We start from the raw sequence: 17,810 nt of genomic DNA, 5'->3' as shown, positions 1-17,810 counted from the left end.
GAATGGAGTGAAAGGGATGATTTATTTCCAATTAAAAAAGGAATAGTATAAGAATTTTCTCTCAACATCATTTGCTTCCAAAGAGAGTGATTTTTGCAGTCAAGATAAAACACTTACAATTTACCCTCCAAAGTGTTGCTCCTATTAGAAAGCAACTTGACACCAGAATTCAGTAGTGTGAACATAGAAACTCTCTAAAGCAGACTTGTATCCTTGCTGGGTAATAATGGGAGCGGGTGGAGTCACATACTGTTTGAACAACAAAGCAAACTGTAAGCTATGATAAATAAGTGCCTGAAAGAAAACACCCTGGCCCCACCTTTGTCTGATTCAAATGAAAAAATACCAGTTTCACCCAAACCACAAAGGCACACATGCACACACACATACACACCAACACTGCAATTCCATGACTTGATGACTGAAGCATTTTGAACAGGTGAATTAATGCATCATTGAAAACACTGCCCTGTTAATGAGAACTTAAAATATTCACAAAATGCGTTTCTTTACTGCTTTTATTTTCTAAAAATTTTAAAATTTAAAAAATAAATTTTGGATTTTGCCATCTCTATTTGTTCTTAAAATCCTATGTAAACATTTTTTATTGTTTTTACTATAGTTTGCTATAGTACTGGCTTCTTCCCTTTGATATAGTGTCTTCTTCAGTTTGTGCCTTGCCTTACTAAAAGATTCTTTGCTCTTTTGCTCTTTCTCTATCAGTGAAAAGCCATCTACCCTACCTTTTCATTGTATTCCCTGCTTTCATTGTCTTTCCTTTCTCTCTTGCATGTTTATGTGGAAAGGCCAAATACTTTTTTTCACACTTTTACATATTTCTTTAGCTTCTCCCTCTTCTTGACTGCACATGGCCAGAAAAGTGAAAAGTATCTCCCTACTGAATGACAAGCTGCAAAGTCACAGAGTAGCTGCTGTCTTCCTGGAGCCATATAGAAATAAACAGTAAGAACAACCATAACAGGTAAAACTCAAGACCTCTTTATCCTCTTTAGAATTTTAGTATTCAGTTCCCAACAGTGATGATTAGCAGGTGAATAGGGCAGAGCATACAAACAGGGCAAGCATAGAATATATAAGTTCTGTGCATTCTCACAGCCTCCAGTAGTCTGTGATTCAGAGACATGATCATGTCTTCTATCTCCAAAGAGGCTGAAGAAGCCTAGGGAGACAAAGAATGAAACATGACTCAGAGCATGCTGTTAAATGAAGCACAACTACCTTGAAAGAAGGAGAGAAAATTTATCTACAAATTAATTAAAATATTAAAAGTTGTTCTAAATAAGTCTACTTCACGTACAGGATGCAGTCTAGCCACAGAAGATGTAATACTCTGAACTCTGTAATATAGCTGTGCAGAGCTACAGGCTGCCACTACCAGATACACACCTAAAAGGAGTTCCTAACCCACTTTGGTCACGGTAAGTAAGCTGCCTTAAAGGATTTAAATAGCAGGTCTTGATAACACTTTTGCCTGAAGTATGTTAGGGAATACTCACAGATCTACAGTCTAGCTGTATTCAGAAGAAAAGCAGTAAGTTCTTCAACTGGTGTAGGCAGGCATGGCTGGTGCTGTCAATCCACAGCATTAGAGAGACAGGAGAGAGGACAGATATACCTCTTGGCAGCAAGTGGCAAATGGTCCCCAGTTTTCCATCCTCACACTGCCACTGCAGATTGCTACACCTACAGTTTTTCAAAATGGCATGATGTAGCAATGGACAGTCAGTCTACTGCTGGTAAAGAGAAAATTAATTTGCTTTATGAAAGGTGGGTGTCATTAGCAGAACAGCATTAAGGCTTTCCCGTAACACCACTCCTTTACCAGTTCTTCGGCTCTAAAGTGGGCAAAATCCTTCCTAGCTTTCTTCAAGCAATATTAGCCTTCACATTGTTAAATAAATTATTTGAAATAACTTATCTGATATTGTCAGAAGAAAGTAGAATGAGCACATGGAAATTTCCAGCTGAAGTCCAGGATAAGATAAAGCAGAACAGAAGGTAACAGTATGCACCTAGAAAGCCATGGTAGGTTATCTTGCTTCAGTTGCAACAGCTATTTGTAGAGCATACAAGCAATCAAAATATCACAGACAAACCAATACAACTCAGATTTTTACTTAAGGTATTGTCAGTTAGTACAGTTAGTTAGTCCAGTTTGATCACTGATGCAAGTATTGGAGAAAAAAAAAAAACCACCAGATATTTCCTTCCCTGCCTAAGCTCATCTTAAGTCAAACATTTCTGCTCCAAGGCTGCTAGTCATAGCTACTACAATACTGCTTGTGGTTTACCAGATATAGTCTTTCCCAGCTCCTCTAGTGAGGTGACAGGCAAAAGAGGAGATTGGATTTTATGTTCAATGATTCTTTCTGACGTTTTCTGCTTATTGGATTCTGTCTACATAGTAGAGAACTTGGGCTTCTGCACAATTACAGAATCTGGAAACTGAATGTTGCAGTTTTGGAATTTTACATTTGGACAAGCAGATTTCCTCCTACTAATTTATGGGATCTGAACTGAACTGAATCTGTTTATATTATTCTCACACAGAAGAAGAGAACTAAAGTGGTTCCATAATGAAGGATGGGGTACGCTACCTTTCTGATCCCACAGGAAATTCATCCATATTCCTTCAACTTCCTCCACATTTGACAGTCCAGAAGGAATACTTTGTGGTGCAATTAGTATTTGAAGCCTTGAGACAATCTCATGTGGGGCATCTTTTAGACAAGCATAAGCACCAGTACAAAGGTGAAAGTAAAAATATATACCCAACAATGGAGGACTGGACCATGGAACCTTTGACTTAAATAATCTCTTGCTGCCACTAAACAACACTCAAAAACATGGCTCTATTTCAGCCTACGTGAATCTGATTGCCAGCTCTTGCAGTGTCATCTTTGTCTTGCTGCTCCTGATCATCTTTGATGACTGACTTAGACAAGGTATGCCTAAGTGCACTGGTTCTGGTTATTTCTTTACTAGTCTTGTTCTATAATGACAAAGGGATAAATCAGCCATGATTCTACTGCATGCTAACATCAATGTGTGTGGGTAGAAGCAAGTAGGAAAGGAAAAAGAGCACCTCCTTCCAAAATAACACAGTCCAGTCAGGTGTACTAAGGCCCATCAGAAAAATAGGTATTTTTACAGGAAAACTGATAGCCCACGTTCAAGGAGAGATCTACAAGTTCCAGCAAAGGTGTTACTTGTGAAGATAGATGAAACATTAAGAGAAAGATGGATGAAAATAATCCTATTCACATATTTTAAATAAATGTATGTTTTACATAACTGTATAGCGATGCTATCAAATCCCAACCTTTCTGAGTGCCTCAGCATCTACATTCAAGAGTCTCCTCTCTTGGTTTCTCAGAGCACAAGAACTTCAAAGCAATTCCACACACAACCTGGACAGCTTAGGGTGCCCTTGAAGAGCTTAATCCAGCCAACATCTAGAAGTTTGTGCACTATTGTGCCTTCCCACTATATCAATGCTCTTTGGTCTTTATCCATTCCTTATATCTTAAAAAAAAATCCATAATGTCTGAAAGACAGACAGCCCTCTTTTTTATAACACAGTACCATTGGGTCAAGTCACACTCCCAGGGACCTGCAGCAGGACTATCCTGGAAGGTTGTAATGTACTATTTCTCTCTCTATATGCCCTCTCCTTTCATACAGAAGAAAAAAAAGTAAGATAGCCACTTTGCCAGAGCCAATTATTCTTACAATAAGGCAAAAAATCTTTAGTGGATAGCATCAATATCTTGCACACAAAATATTATAGGAGAGCCTTTTATGTTCTTGACAATGGATAATCACATCTTTGGGAAGAATAGATGTCATCATGAAACCAAGGAGGAAGCAATACTGAACAGTTCCACATTCAGATATCTTGAGATACAGAGGTTAGAGGAGAGGAACCATAGTTGCTGATGAAGCTGTGGATGCAGCTCTTCACCACTGTTATAAGAGCAGGCACACCAAGAACCTGTGGCATTAAATTAGATTTAATAAGTTTATATTTGCAATTTACTGAAGTAGTATGTATAGTTTGAAGTAGATTCTTGGTCCATCACAAGATAACTCTCATCTTGTTGACAGTATGAAGACATATTGAAGACATACATACTGAATTTTGAATACCAGATTTTTGCTTCTTGTAGGAAGGAAGCAGTAAGCAATATTTTTCCTTTTTCTGAACATTTAGGGGTACGCTTTAATACACAAGTGTATCAGACATTTCTGTTCCTGCATACATTATGAAAGCTGGTTTGCTTCTGGAGTTGGTATGACATTCATTGTTACTAAGATGATTATGTCATTAAGAAAAAACTCATTACAGTGACAACTAGTCTAAAACAAAAGCTTTTCCATTCAATTCAATGAATTCTATGATTCCTTATTATGCTCTTAAAACTCATCATTCCATTTTTATGTTACACAGCAGATGCAAGGTGCATTATAACAATGTTATCTGCAATATAACTCTGAAACCAGACCAAACAATGAATTGAATTTGTTCTTTAATCCTTACACTGATTGTCATTTCCTGTCAAAGGGCAAAGTTCAGCAGTATGGATAACCACGTACCTACAAAAACAAAAACACCCACAAAAAAACCCACCAAAAGTGAGGAATAAAATATAATTTGACATGTGACACAAAAAATGAAACTAAGTACAAGATATTTGACTGTACTCATTTAAATCTGTTTTTCAGATATATGACCCTCAAGACTGATATATTTCTATTCTATTATCTCTTTGACCTGAGGTGAAAAAACAGGTGGAAAACAAGCCCCTTTCTTCCAGCAAACTTAAGCATGAAATAGGAATGATAAAAAAAAAAACCAATGGGACAGCAAAACCACAACTGTGTAGATGTGTCTACAATTGTCTTATTTAAGTCTCTCTGATAGCAATGGAAATCCTTTTTAATTCAGTGGAGAAAAAACATTATTTGAGAAATTAGAACTGAGCCCAAAATCTTTGTGAGGTGAGAACACAAAAGTATCAATAATAATACACCAATAAATGTCAGTGGACATAACAGCTTCTCTTAGGAATTAGAGGTGGTCAGGCAGAAGTGGTACCACTATAATTTGCTGCTTTTTACTTGCACATAATTTAAATAAACCATAACTAGATTATATTTATTTTTTTTATAACACAAGACTTATTATTCTTAGGGATGTTCTCAGCTAAAAGGATTCAGTCTTAAGATGATTTATGTTAATAATCAGACCAACAAGTGCATCAGCCACCTTTGTCCCAAGAGTGGCGGTGGCTTTCCTAGGGGCAAGGCACAAAACTGAAGGAAGTAAAAAATATTAGATTTTAATCTGGTGCTTCAAGTCTGTAAGTATTCTCAGACACATAGTATTTGTACACCTAAATACAGCCTTCGACACTCATATCATGAATTTAAATCTTCTATTTCACTGGAAAGTTCATCTTCTAGGAAATGGTGTGGAAAATAATTGTGTAGCAAGCAACTCAGCATTGATTCATTATCTTCTTTTTGACTACAGGACAGATTTGTAATTATGAAGGTTTAGATTTAAGCTTTAGAGACACTACCTTCAACCCATGTACTTCACACATTTTCAAAATGTAGGAAATTATTATTAAGTTTCCCACATTTTCCTTTTAGGTATCAGTAATACAGATAAACCACATTTCCCTGCAGACAGATGGCAAAGAACAGTAATTAAACATGGAATCAAAAAATGTAAAACATTATGTTAAGAAAACCAGGTAACAGGGGAAATTAAAAATATAGGCAGAAAAATTCTGCATTCAATAAGAATAAGAAAAATAATTGATTTTTAATAAAATTTGGGAGTAAAAGAAATCCTAGTTCCTGTGAATATTGTTACAGAGTAGCATGAATATAAATTACATCATTACAGAAAAGGAAGATGACAAAATTGCTAATGATATGGGAAAAGGCAGAGGTGTTCAGTATGTTTCTGTTTTGTATCTGGAACAGAGCTAAGTGTGCTTTTGTACCATAAAATAGAAGTGATCTATATTTTCTTTTCCAATATTACCTAAGGATGACATTGAAGAGAATCAAGTAAAAATTATCACAAAAAGATAAACAGGCCTGAGTTACTTTCTCCCAGAAATCATGGATCCTTGAGAATTTCAACACATTTTGAAGACTCTAGATTGCCTTTTGTTTTGCCTTTCAGAATTTTTTTCTGCCAATACTTCAAAGTAGAATTGTTATGATGCAAGGGAAACTAATGGTACAGCTGCAACAGGACATCAGTTAAATGAGGAGTTACTAATGTGTATAATTTAATCTTACCAAATACCACTTCTGCTCCTAAGAATCATTTAGGCTGTGAAAGACCCTTCAGATCATTGAGTTCAGTTGTAAACTGCAAGCACTGCCAAGTTCACCATTAAACAATATCCCTAAATGCCATATCTACGTACCTTTTAAAAACATCCAACGATGGTGACTCAACCACTTCTCTGGGCTACTTCTTTCAATTCATTTTATATGGTATAAATTAATGTGAGGGCAGTATACATATGTGTGCATTCCTGTTGGTTGCCTCTCTGGAAGCATGACTGACATCTCACTGAAGTATTACAGCAAGATGACTGCATTTATCCTGAAAAATTGACTCAAAATTATGTAGTTCATTGCTAGCCAACCTAACTAAAAGTATCAGGACTTCTGAGTGAAGCAAGAATAAGGAGTGAAAGACACGGAAGTTCTTCATGTGAGGCAGTAACCCAAACTCTACATAGTAACAGAAGCCACAGATCTTAACAGAAAGTGCTAGATACCTTTGTCTCTGATCCTAATTAGAACTGTCTGCACAGGCTTTCTCACACATATTTTAAATACAAATCCTGGACTTCTAAATATTGTCTGACTTACTACTGCAATCAAATTCTTCAGAAGCAGAATACTTCAGCAGTTAGATGTTCCTGCTATTTGTGGAATAGAGAGATTGGTGCTAGTCATCAGTTTCCTTGAGTGTCATCCAGAAAAAAGGCCTAGACACCATTCCCTAGCCTAAGAAGTACTGGATATACCTTTGGCTTTTCCACTCACTTTCTTGCAGCCAAGCCATTCAATCTTTTACAGTTTCCAACTCCATTAACCTAGTAATAATCCATAGTTTTTACTTCAATACTAACTAAAGGACACTCTCAGCGACATGTTTAACACTGCTACCAACTCCTCCAATACTCTTTTTTTCCTGTATGTCTTAAATGTAAATAACTTTGTTCCTTTTCAGCTTTTCAATGTATGACATATACATTTTACATCTTAGTATAAGTGTCCTTTTATACAACAAATGCAGAAATAACCTGTACCAGGATTTAGAGTCCAGTATTCCTCCATCACACAGGATTACCGTAATCAGGAAGAATGCAGAATGCCTAAACTGTGATTTCATTTGAAATTTAAATCTCAAGGCTCAAGAATAATCAACCTTCCCTCAAGAATTACTTTATTGTTGAATATACCAATGATAAATAAAAGTTATTAGTGGACTCCACAATGGTGTCCATGGAATCTTGTGCTCAAAGCTACACACCCTTTGTTTCAGAGGCTGCTGCACTCAGAGTACCATTAGTCTGGTAGAAGACCTTGCTCAGAAGCTACAGCTGTGCTGCTTCTTAAAGAAGCTGCTGACCTAGAAAATAGATCTTTCCTTCTTTTATAAGGCCTTAACCACTGGGATATTTTAGTACTTTCATCACAAAACTAAGTTTCATTCACAAACGGATGTTTGTTTTTGCCTGCTGCCAAACTTTATTAGGTGCCTTTTTACATATACTCTACTGATGAATGCCCACAGCAGTAGTGAAAATTAGCCAAAAGTGACTGTCAAAAAATTCAAGTAATACATGCTCTTCTTCTACCGAATAAGAAGACTTACCAATAAGAAGACTTATTGTCTTCTATGTCTCAGCTTTTTCTGCCAAATTGTGTTATCTTTTTTTTTTTTTTTTCTGAAGACACATTTTAGATCGGCCTAATAGATTTACCAGATTGAAATAAGAGTGAAATCATCCTTTCAGAAAGTGTAATAGCATGGTAGCATATTTGTTGCTAGATTTTCACATTTGGAAAACAATTTTAAAAATGATGAGATACTGATTAACATAGACTGTGATATTCTTTATGAAGTCCATAGAAACACGACAGAAAATGAAATATTATGATCATAAAGTTAGTATACTACTACAGATAAGACACACACAGTAAGGTGTCCTTTGATCATACAGTCATGTGGTTTATGGTACATACTTTAGTTATCTATGAATAAAACACTGAGCAAGGACAGTCACTATGTTTTAGATTATAATACAAATATTGGAGTGCATTCAGCTGGGCCTTGATCAAAGATCCTTTCAGGATACTCATTCCTTCCCTTTTCTTATTACTATTATTTTCATAGTACATTAACAAATCAGGTACCAACTTTTTATATATGTTAAATGGAACTGTTCTTCTCATAGTCTTAATCTAACTTCAAAAAACAGAAAAGGCAGCCTATTCTGGCGAGAGTAATTATACTTACATAGAAATTTACTCAATATATAGCCTTCTTCTCCATGTGAACTTCTGTTTTCTATTACACACACTAGATCAGTGTTGAGGATCCTCAGCTTGCTAAATGATGCTGTTCTGTGTCTGGTCCTAACAACAGTAGCAGTGACTGGTGGCAGTTCTGCAGAGGACTACACGTGGGATGCATGTGAAGGAGTGGTGTTTTTGCTGGTTAATAATTACATCCTTTTAGATTAGCAAAGACCAGGAACACCAGTAGGTTGTCAATCATAGAGGTGGGGCACACCCATACAAACTAATCTGGTGGTTCTCTCCTGTATATGGTTCAAAGGACAGATCTTATTTCTGTAATTACAGTTACTCCATAGTATTTTTCTCATTACAGAGTGGTTGAGAAGCTGAAGTAGAGAAAGTGGAAGTGGAAGCATAAAGGTAGTGATGCTAAGTTAGTAGGAAAGGTCTGAACACTTTATACTGCTGAATTTTAGCTCATCAAGCCTTAATTAGTAACTTATGTAGCCATAAAACTGGTTGGCAAACTGTTGTGACAAAGTGCATCCACCTACTGCATGAACTTATTTCATTATGTTCATATTACAACTACCATATTATTATAACAGTTCTTCATTTAACTTGCCCACCAACTGTCCTTTCAGTCTCCTTTAAATTACTCCTCTTGCTTTCAAAATTAGAAATTAATCTATATATTGAGTAGAAATTAGTAGCATAAGACCACATGAACATAATATTTTGACTTACAATGTTGGTATTATGTTTGAGTTTAAATTTAGTGTCAAGATTTAAAAAAGATCAAGTGGAGAGCTGACAGCTCTGTATATTGTCTCTTTTTGCAAGTCTTCAGCAATTTTATTACTTATTATCATTATAATTATTGAAAAACAATTAAACTTTTCTATCTATTCTCAAATATAGAAAGACCCATTCATATTGACACTGTCTGTTAAAATGAATTTATTATTAACAGATTGATGAATTATTTTACTGGTAATACAGCATTTTGGATCTGCACACAGATACAATGGAATGATATGAATCTTATAACTATGCTTGGTCACAACTTACATAAGGCTTTCATATCTTCACACTTCAAAGGGAAGGTAGAACACAATCCAGTTTCATCTGAACTCTAACATTTCTATGAAACACAGTCATAAAGACTGGTTTTTTTTTTGCTTCATCCCATAAAGCTATGATGCAACAGTGATACAATAAATGTCCCTCTAAATTTTTATACAAAATCTCAAGATCATCTGTTCCAGTGTTTCTTTAATTTTAATGTAAGGCTTATGTATTCACCTACTTTTGTAACTTGGTAATTTTACAAAATAACAAATAAAAGTAAACCTTGGGGATTTTTGCTATTGTTTCTTTTTTTCCCTACTTGATTTTATTTGGTGCATGTAGAAAAACAGAAAATTCATTGAACAGTCTGTGATGTCTTACTATTTCTATCAATACATAGATTATAGGTTGAAAAACACTCATTTTGACTATCCCATTAAACAATCATTGAACCCAGATCAATTTTTCACATCGTTGCAGCAGTGCAAATATAACACTACTAACACAAACAGAATCACAGGAGCAAATACAGACAGGACTTTATTAAGAATTGCCTTGGTACACAAACTACCACTTTGGCTCACTCTACACATATAAAGACTCCAGAGCAGGCAGAGGTGGACTATATTCTCCACTCCTTACTTACATTCTTTATTCATTAATTTGCTGATGACAGTATCAACTCATTCTACAAGACATAAAACTGTTTTCCACGTTGAAATTTGATACTTAATAGCCCTTCTACTATTTTTATCCTCCAATTATAACTTTGAATATACTTGTTATCACTAAAAATACAATACTCTTTTTAATCTTGTTACATTCTTGGCCTTTGTGACTTGGCAGTGAGTTCCATGGTCTAATTACAAGTTTTATATATAGAGGTAATTACAGGTTGGGTTTGAGTATTTTTTATTTTTTCAGTTTTGAAAGTTACCTTTTAATTCTCCTTGATGTTTCTCAGCTCATGTTAAATGAGAGAGAACTCAGTCATCTGATCTATGGTACCTAGACCATTATTTTACTGTATCCTCTTTCTTGATCTTCCTTCTAAAGTGAAAAAAGGCCTAATCTTTCAAAAGAGGTTGGGGTTTTTTTTTTCATATACTCAGTCATTCTCATTACCTTTCCTTGATCCCACTTTAGTTCAATATATTTTTTGAAATAGGGAAAACAGCTGCTGAAATTGTGCACTCTCTACTGAATACAAAGTTCCACTTGCAAAACAGTGAAAGATGGGGTCCTGAGAACTCAGTTCTGTACAGAACCATGCTTTTCAAATCATAAATATTAATGCTCCAGAGACTTACCAGTCTGACTTCACCTGACACAGTGTCATGGTATCTAATGCAAGTTGTGCATCTAATCTTTAAATTCTTTTTACACATGAGCATATTTTCTTGCATTATTTTTAATCCAGCTTCAATACCAGGTCTTCAGTTACCAGAGAACTACATCCCCAGTCAAGTTCTGTAACCCACCTGTACTTTATTTCTAGAATTTGTTGTTTTCTCTCGGTTCTCAACCTGGGAAACTCTTCCTGTGTGAGACTTTAAGAGCTAGCAAATATCAGGTGGAAAAAAAACAAATAAATTGTAGATACTTCTAGACTGTTATGGTAACAGGTCAAATAAACAAAGTAGATTGAGCTAGTAGAGCTTTGTGTTTTAAGATACCAGTCCTAAATTTTGTATTCTCTTTGAAAACCTTTTCAGTTTTCAGCCTTCTTTTAAGAGTACCTCAATACTGGTCTCACTAATGGTTATGGTAGGAGTCAACTTTGACTGAATACACTCAGGATATTGATTTATAAAGGCAAAAGAATGTTCCATATGTGGAAATGTATGGTGTGTAACTGAAGAAGTTGTCAGTATCTTTCTGCTGAATATGAGCCAGCCAGGAGGGCCAGCCGTGTCCTGGGGTGCATCAGGTCCAGCATCACTGACTGGGTGAGGGAGGGGATTGTCCTGCTCTGCTCTGCACTGGGGCAGCCTCACCTCACGTCCTGGGGGCAGTTTTGGGTGCCACAACATAAAAAAAGACGTTAAGCACCTAGAGATTGTCCAAAGGAGGGCCACGAGGATGATGAAGGGTTTAAAGGGGAAGCTGTATGAGGAGTGGCTGAGGTCACTTGGTCTTTTCAGCACGGAGAAGACTGAGGAGAGCCCTCACTGCAGTCTACAACATCCTCATGAGGGAGAGTGAAGGGGTAGCCACCAATTTCATCCCTCTTACGACCCATGAAAGGACTCGAAAAACAAGGTGAAACTGGGTCAGGGGAGGTTTAGGTTGGATATGAGGAAAAGGCTTTTCACCCAGAGGGTAGTTGAGCACTGAACAGGTTCCCCAGGGAGATGGTCAAAGCACCAGCCTGATAGAGTTCAAGAAGCATTTGAACACTCTCAGGCCCATAGTGTGAGTCTTTGGGTGTTCTGCACAGGGCCAGTTGATGATCCTGATGGGTCCCTTCCAACTCAGCATATTCTAAAATGCAAAGAAATAAAGAGAAGTTGTGGCTTCTGTGTGTGACCAAGACACATTGGTCAAAAGAAAAGCACTGGAGATGCTGAAAGAAATGGCCTAACAACTGATCTGTAAGACCTGGCAGAGTCATTATTATTATTATATGTCCTAATTTGCAAGCAAACAGGAAAATATAGCAGAAGCCTTCCTTAGCAGCACAGGGTATATATGACTGAGCTGAACAACAAAAACCAAGCATATGGGGAGGTGGAAGTGGGGACACAGGAACATTTCCTGGGCATGCAGGGATGGAATTAGAGGGGCAATGTTTACGTGCAGTTAAAATTGATGAAGGATGTCATGGGTAAGGACACTTTTGCAACAAAAGGGGAGACTGAGTAAAATCTAGGCCAACTGCTGAACACTCAAGGTGACCTTGTGACACAGCACACAAGTATTCATTTTATCTGTTTCTATTGGCATGGTCTGCTCTCAGAGATCCTAGAGTTCCATGTCAAGCAGCAAGGATCAAGTCAGGGTCTAGTTAAACAAACTAGGAGTGTCATACATGTCCATGGGACTGGACAGGATACATCTGAGAGTACTAAGAGTGACAGCAAAAGTCATTGGAAGGGCACTCTCAGTCCCTTGTGAAAGGTCACAGTGATCAGAGGAGGTTTCTAACAACTATAAAAATATCTTAGGAAGTTGAAAAAGGAGGATCTGGGTGGTGAAAAGATGATCAACCTTCTCTCAGTGGCTGGGGAAATTACGGAGCAAGTATTCACGGAAATCACTACCATGAAAAAAAAATGTTATTGATTACAGCCATCTTGAATTTCCCAAGGACAAACCGTGTTTAGTCACTCTGATTGTTTTCTACAACTATATTACAGGTTTCTCTGGGTAAGATTAGAGTAGGTGTTGCTCCCCTTGTCTGTAGCCAGAACTTTGATAATTTTTCAGCATCTGCAGCCAAATTGGGAAGACACAGGTATACTACAAGGTGCATTAAAAACTGGCCAGGTCATGGGCCTCAAAAGATACCTAATAACTGTTTTAAATCCAATTAGCAGGTGATTCCAAGGGATATTTCTTGTGATCAATGAAATGGCTGATATTATTTAACTTTTTCATCCGTGACCTTTGGAAATACAAGGTGACAGCAATTCAAGGGGGCCTGTTGGTATACTGGAGGGTATAGCTGCTATTCAAACCTCAACTATCCGAATAAACATGTAACGCATACATCTGTACTGGACTTCCAAAAACAAGAATGCCAAGATCCCACATCTGGGACAGGATATAGTTAGGGGGAAGTGCAGGCTGGAACTAATGGTTCCACAGGAGAAGACCTAGTGGACCACGAACCAACTAAGTCAGCAGTGTGCACCTGCAGTAAATAAACACTGACTACATCTTGGAGTGCCACAGCCAGCAGGTCAAGGGACAAGATTATTGCCCTCTCTTCAGCACAGATGAAGCCACATTTAGAGCAATGTGTTCAGTTTGCTCTCTTGCCAAAGAAAAGAGAGACTGAAGAGAATCAAGCAAAGAGTCATTAAGGGAGCTAGAAGCTCTGACATGTAAAGAGGTTTAGTGACCTAGAAATACCAATATTCTTGTAAGTTTAATGAACATTCACTGCCAGAGCATCCTTAGCAGCATTCCTTATGGTCGCATTATGAGAACAAATGCATTTTGGTGGTCCCCTCCAGAAGACCTACAATGGCTGTAAGTATATATTAGAGCCCATTAATGTCACTGGTGCAATACCTGATGATGTGCCACAGCAAACTTTGAGTTTCATACAGACATTAAAAGGTAGCCTGAAGGTAGTACTGTTCTGCAAACAGAAACTTCCATGGAACTTCTATATTTCTGTGCCTGACAAACTCCTGCTCAGGGACTGTTGCACAGAAACATGAATTCTAAATCAAATTGGCATCCTACCCATGAATGATTTTCCATTTATAGTTGCAAAGCCACTGTTAAAGTGGCCAAAACTAGTTTATAAAATATTTCTGCAGCTATAATTGTTCAGGACCACTGAACTGCATGTTCCAAGCCAGATCAAAAGGAGCACCACAAACCCATGAAAGGCTTATATGTAAAGACAGGGTAAATTCCATGTCTGGGATCCATCTGTAATTCTGTCAAGCCAAGAGTGCTTGTAGCTGTATACAAATTAAACGTCTGTCTGCCAAAATTAAGTGAATGAAGAACAAATACCCCCTTATCACCTTATTTTTTTTCTTACAGTAACTACCTTGTTTTCTTTAATGTAAAATGTAAAATAACCTCCCTTTCACACTGGTGTGAAAATACAAATCAGATTGGGAGTTACATCAATACCAGGATTGATCCCAGAATTTTTAGATTATCATTTTGCTACAAATATAGATGTGGAAAGGTATGTCATGGGTTTTTTACAGCTGACACAGCTGAACATGTAGCTTAAATGCAACAGGACTTAGAAGGAACTGTATTTTTTCCTGAACAGGTTCAAGGCAAGTGTATCACTGATTTACTATACATTGGCCACACACAGAGATGAATTTAAGCAATTCTAAATAGTTGGAACAACAAGGCTTGATGTTTTTACGTTTGCAGACCAGTGATACATGCATGATTTTTCATGCCTGGTCATGTAAAAAAAGCAGGAATTAGTAACAACTTGCAGTGTTAATTCCCTAAATAATTAGCACTTACACTGTTACACGTATTAACTTTTATTAATGTGACTTGAGACAGCCAAAAGGCAGGGTCTAACACAAATTTAAAAAATAAAAAAAAAAAAAAAGAAAAGAAAAAGCAAAACCAAACCAAACCAGCTTTTTTATTGCTTTATCTCATAAATCCCAATCATTAGCTTAAAGGAAAAAAAAACAAAAACATAAACATGAAACGTCCTAAATTATTCCTCAGCTACTCAATAAACTCAATAGTTTATTTTTGAGCCTCTGCAAATTGGTCTGTATCAGAAGTAGTAACTTTTATAGCCCAACTGATCTATCTTCAAAAAATACATTCTGCGACATGAAGGGTTGAAACTGCGCCTGCAAACTTGACCTTTACATCAGCTGGTCTAATCTAATAAAAGATATTACCTCTCCCTAGAAGCCCTTGCTTTGTTTATGGGCACGACTGCCCGAGATTACAGCACTACTATTATCAGACAATGCCAACTGCTAGGCTGTCCCCGAGAGCCCAGGGTGGGAGGGGCTGCCAAAAGCGCCCTCACGTCAGGGATCCCCGCTGAGCCCCGCTCCCTCCAGCTCCGCAGCTTTCCCTGCCGCGCACCTGGCCCGGGGGGTGACAGGGCGGCGGTGACGGGGCGCCGAGGGGCAGCCGCCAAGCCGTCTGCAAACGGCGGGGCGCTCCCCGCCTGAGCGCCAGCCTTGCCTGGCATCTGGGCCAGTAGCTGCTGGAGCAGTTATTAAGGTACTGTTGCCCACCTAGCAGCGCGCTCATTAATTTCTAAAGCAACGGCCCGCAGCTTTGCTGGTCAGACACTCGGCAAGATCTCCCGGGTGCCCTCGGGGTTCTCCCTCCGCCTGGGCCCCTTCAGAAAAGGCCGGAGCCCGGACCGCGGTGACCGGCGCGGCCGCAGCCTCAGGGCACAGGGAGCCCCGCGAGCCCGCTCGGACGGGACGCGCCCCCATTCCCGTTGGTGCAGCGCCCCCTGCGGGGCGGGGCGGGTTGGGCAGCGGTACCGCCGGGAAATGGAGCGGCTCCGTGCCCTCTCCCGGCGCGGCGCCTAGCGGGGCGGGAAGCGCTCGGCTCTGCCGAGCTGCGCCGCCAGGACTCCGGCGCCCGCCGTCGCGCCGCACGCCCCCGCGGGGCTTCCGCACAGGGGATGTGACTGACAGAGGCAGGCGCGGAGGGCAGGCGCCGGCGTCCCCCCGAGCTGGCACGAGGCCGACGTCCGCCGAGGCGAAGGGGCAGCGCTGGGAAGGAGGGGGAGGAGGAGGAATCGCCGCTGAGGGCGAGGGAGCGATCCGCGTGCTCACCGGGGAGCCCCGGCTGGCAAAACGAGCGGGCACCAATTAACGTGCCGGGGCTGCGGGCTCCCCAGGCGGGCTGCACAGAGCCGCGGCCCACCCTGCCCAGGCGCTGCTGGCGCCCCGCCCCCGCGCAGCCCCGGACACGGCGGCTCGGAGCGACCTTTCCGCAGCCCGGGGCGGGGCGGGCCCGGCGCGCCGCGGCATTCCCGCCCTGCCGCCGCCTGGCCGCGCGCCGCCGCATGCAAATGAGGGCTCTCCTCATTGGGCAGCAGCGGGAGCCCTTTGAAAGGGCGCCCGGCGATTGGCCGCACGGCGGCGTTAACGCACACGGGAGAATCTCCCCCCGCCCTTTTTTTTTTTTTTTTTTTTGCCGCTAATGTGTGATGCGTTCCTCTCAGACGGTGTGTAACTCTACGCGCCGGTTACTACAGAACAAGTAGTTCGCAGCCCCCCGCCCTCCCCGTGCCCGCCCGTGCTGTGGGGCGGGACAGGGCGCTGCAATCGTGGCCGCCGCCCCGCGGGGTCTCCGGCGCAGAGGGGAGGGGGCGGCGGGGGCGGCAGGGAGAGGTGTTCCCCCCTCCCCCGCGGAGGGATATTCTCGGCGCCCTCGCCGCACTCTGCCCGCACCAAAATATTGGGAGTTAAGAGGCGGCTCGGCGGCGCCGCCGGCTCAGAAGCGCGCGGGCAGCTTGGCGGCGGCGCGGTCTGTCCTCCGCCCGCCACGGCTCCACTGCGGCGCCCAGCCCGCTCCTGCCGCCGCGGCCCCCGCAGGGGCGGGCTCCACGCGTGGATCCGAAGACCCCGGACTCGACTGCCTCCGCGGAGGGCTATAGTTTTGCCTGCGCCTGCCTGCGCCTCGAGCGGCTTTCGCCGGGTGGAAGAAGGAACGCGGGAGCGGCGCGTTCTCTGACTGCGTTTCTCCGGAGGACTTTGTGCTACCGACGTCTGGACTGCTGCCGGCGGGGACGGACCCCCAAGGACTCCGTGGGTTCCCGCTCCCGGCCGAAGAAGGAGCCGCATAGAAGCTTTCGGCGGCTCGCCGCCCTCCGCCGGCTCCGGAGAGAGGAGAGCCGCGCCGAGCCAAGAGGACGCCGGCGGAGCTGCCGCGGGGAGCTAACTCGACGTTTTCCCTCCCTCGGAAGATGTTGCTCTCCAAGTTCGGCTCGCTGGCGCACATCTGCAGCCCTAGCATGGACCACTTGCCGGTGAAGATCCTCCAGCCAGGTACGGGGCTCGGGTGTCCCCTGGCAGCGCCGCGCCGGAGGGCGCAGACCCGCCCTGCGTTACCGGGGTGTCGGGGTCGGCGTCTCGCACCTCCCGGAGCTGCGTTGATTTTATTCTTACTTTTTTTTCTTCTTTTCTCTCAATTGAAGATATTTTTTTTATTTTTTTTTTTTTAATAAAGCTTTGGTCGGAATCAGGGCAATGCACACAGTACGGGTCTACCGGGCAGAGCGTTTGTGGGGGCTCTTTTTTTTTTACATTTTTTTATTATTATTACCAGTGTTATTATTATTCGGGGGCACCGCGGCTGAGGATACTAATGCGGGGTTTTCCCTCTTGTTTCCGCAGTGAAAGTGGAGAAGGAGCCGTTTGATAAAGTCTACCAAGTGGGCTCCGTGCTGGGCAGCGGGGGTTTCGGCACCGTGTACGCGGGGAGCAGGATCGCCGACGGGCTGCCGG

At 41.3% G+C, this 17,810-nt stretch overlaps 1 protein-coding gene and 1 long non-coding RNA gene across 2 annotated transcripts in view; one reads left to right on the top strand and one right to left on the bottom strand.

Moving 5' to 3' along the window:
- Positions 1-500: 500 nt before the first annotated feature.
- LOC107205068 lies at positions 501-2,162 on the bottom strand. Its single transcript, XR_001521834.2, has 2 exons — positions 1,518-2,162; positions 501-1,180 (listed from the first exon to the last, which is right to left on the bottom strand). It is a non-coding gene; the product is annotated as an uncharacterized LOC107205068 (long non-coding RNA).
- Positions 2,163-16,803: 14,641 nt separating this feature from the next.
- Positions 16,804-17,810, top strand: part of PIM3 (Pim-3 proto-oncogene, serine/threonine kinase) — a 5,135-nt gene continuing 4,128 nt past the window's right edge. Inside the window, exons 1-2 of the mRNA XM_015629195.3 lie at positions 16,804-17,351; positions 17,700-17,810. Coding sequence (XP_015484681.1) covers positions 17,270-17,351; positions 17,700-17,810 — 193 coding nt within the window. The 5' untranslated portion in view covers positions 16,804-17,269. The remainder of the gene's footprint in view (positions 17,352-17,699) is intronic.

The sequence above is a fragment of the Parus major genome, chromosome 1A (assembly GCF_001522545.3).
Source record: "Parus major isolate Abel chromosome 1A, Parus_major1.1, whole genome shotgun sequence".
NCBI lineage: Eukaryota > Metazoa > Chordata > Aves > Passeriformes > Paridae > Parus > Parus major.
This window is presented reverse-complemented; position numbering and strand designations above follow the sequence as displayed.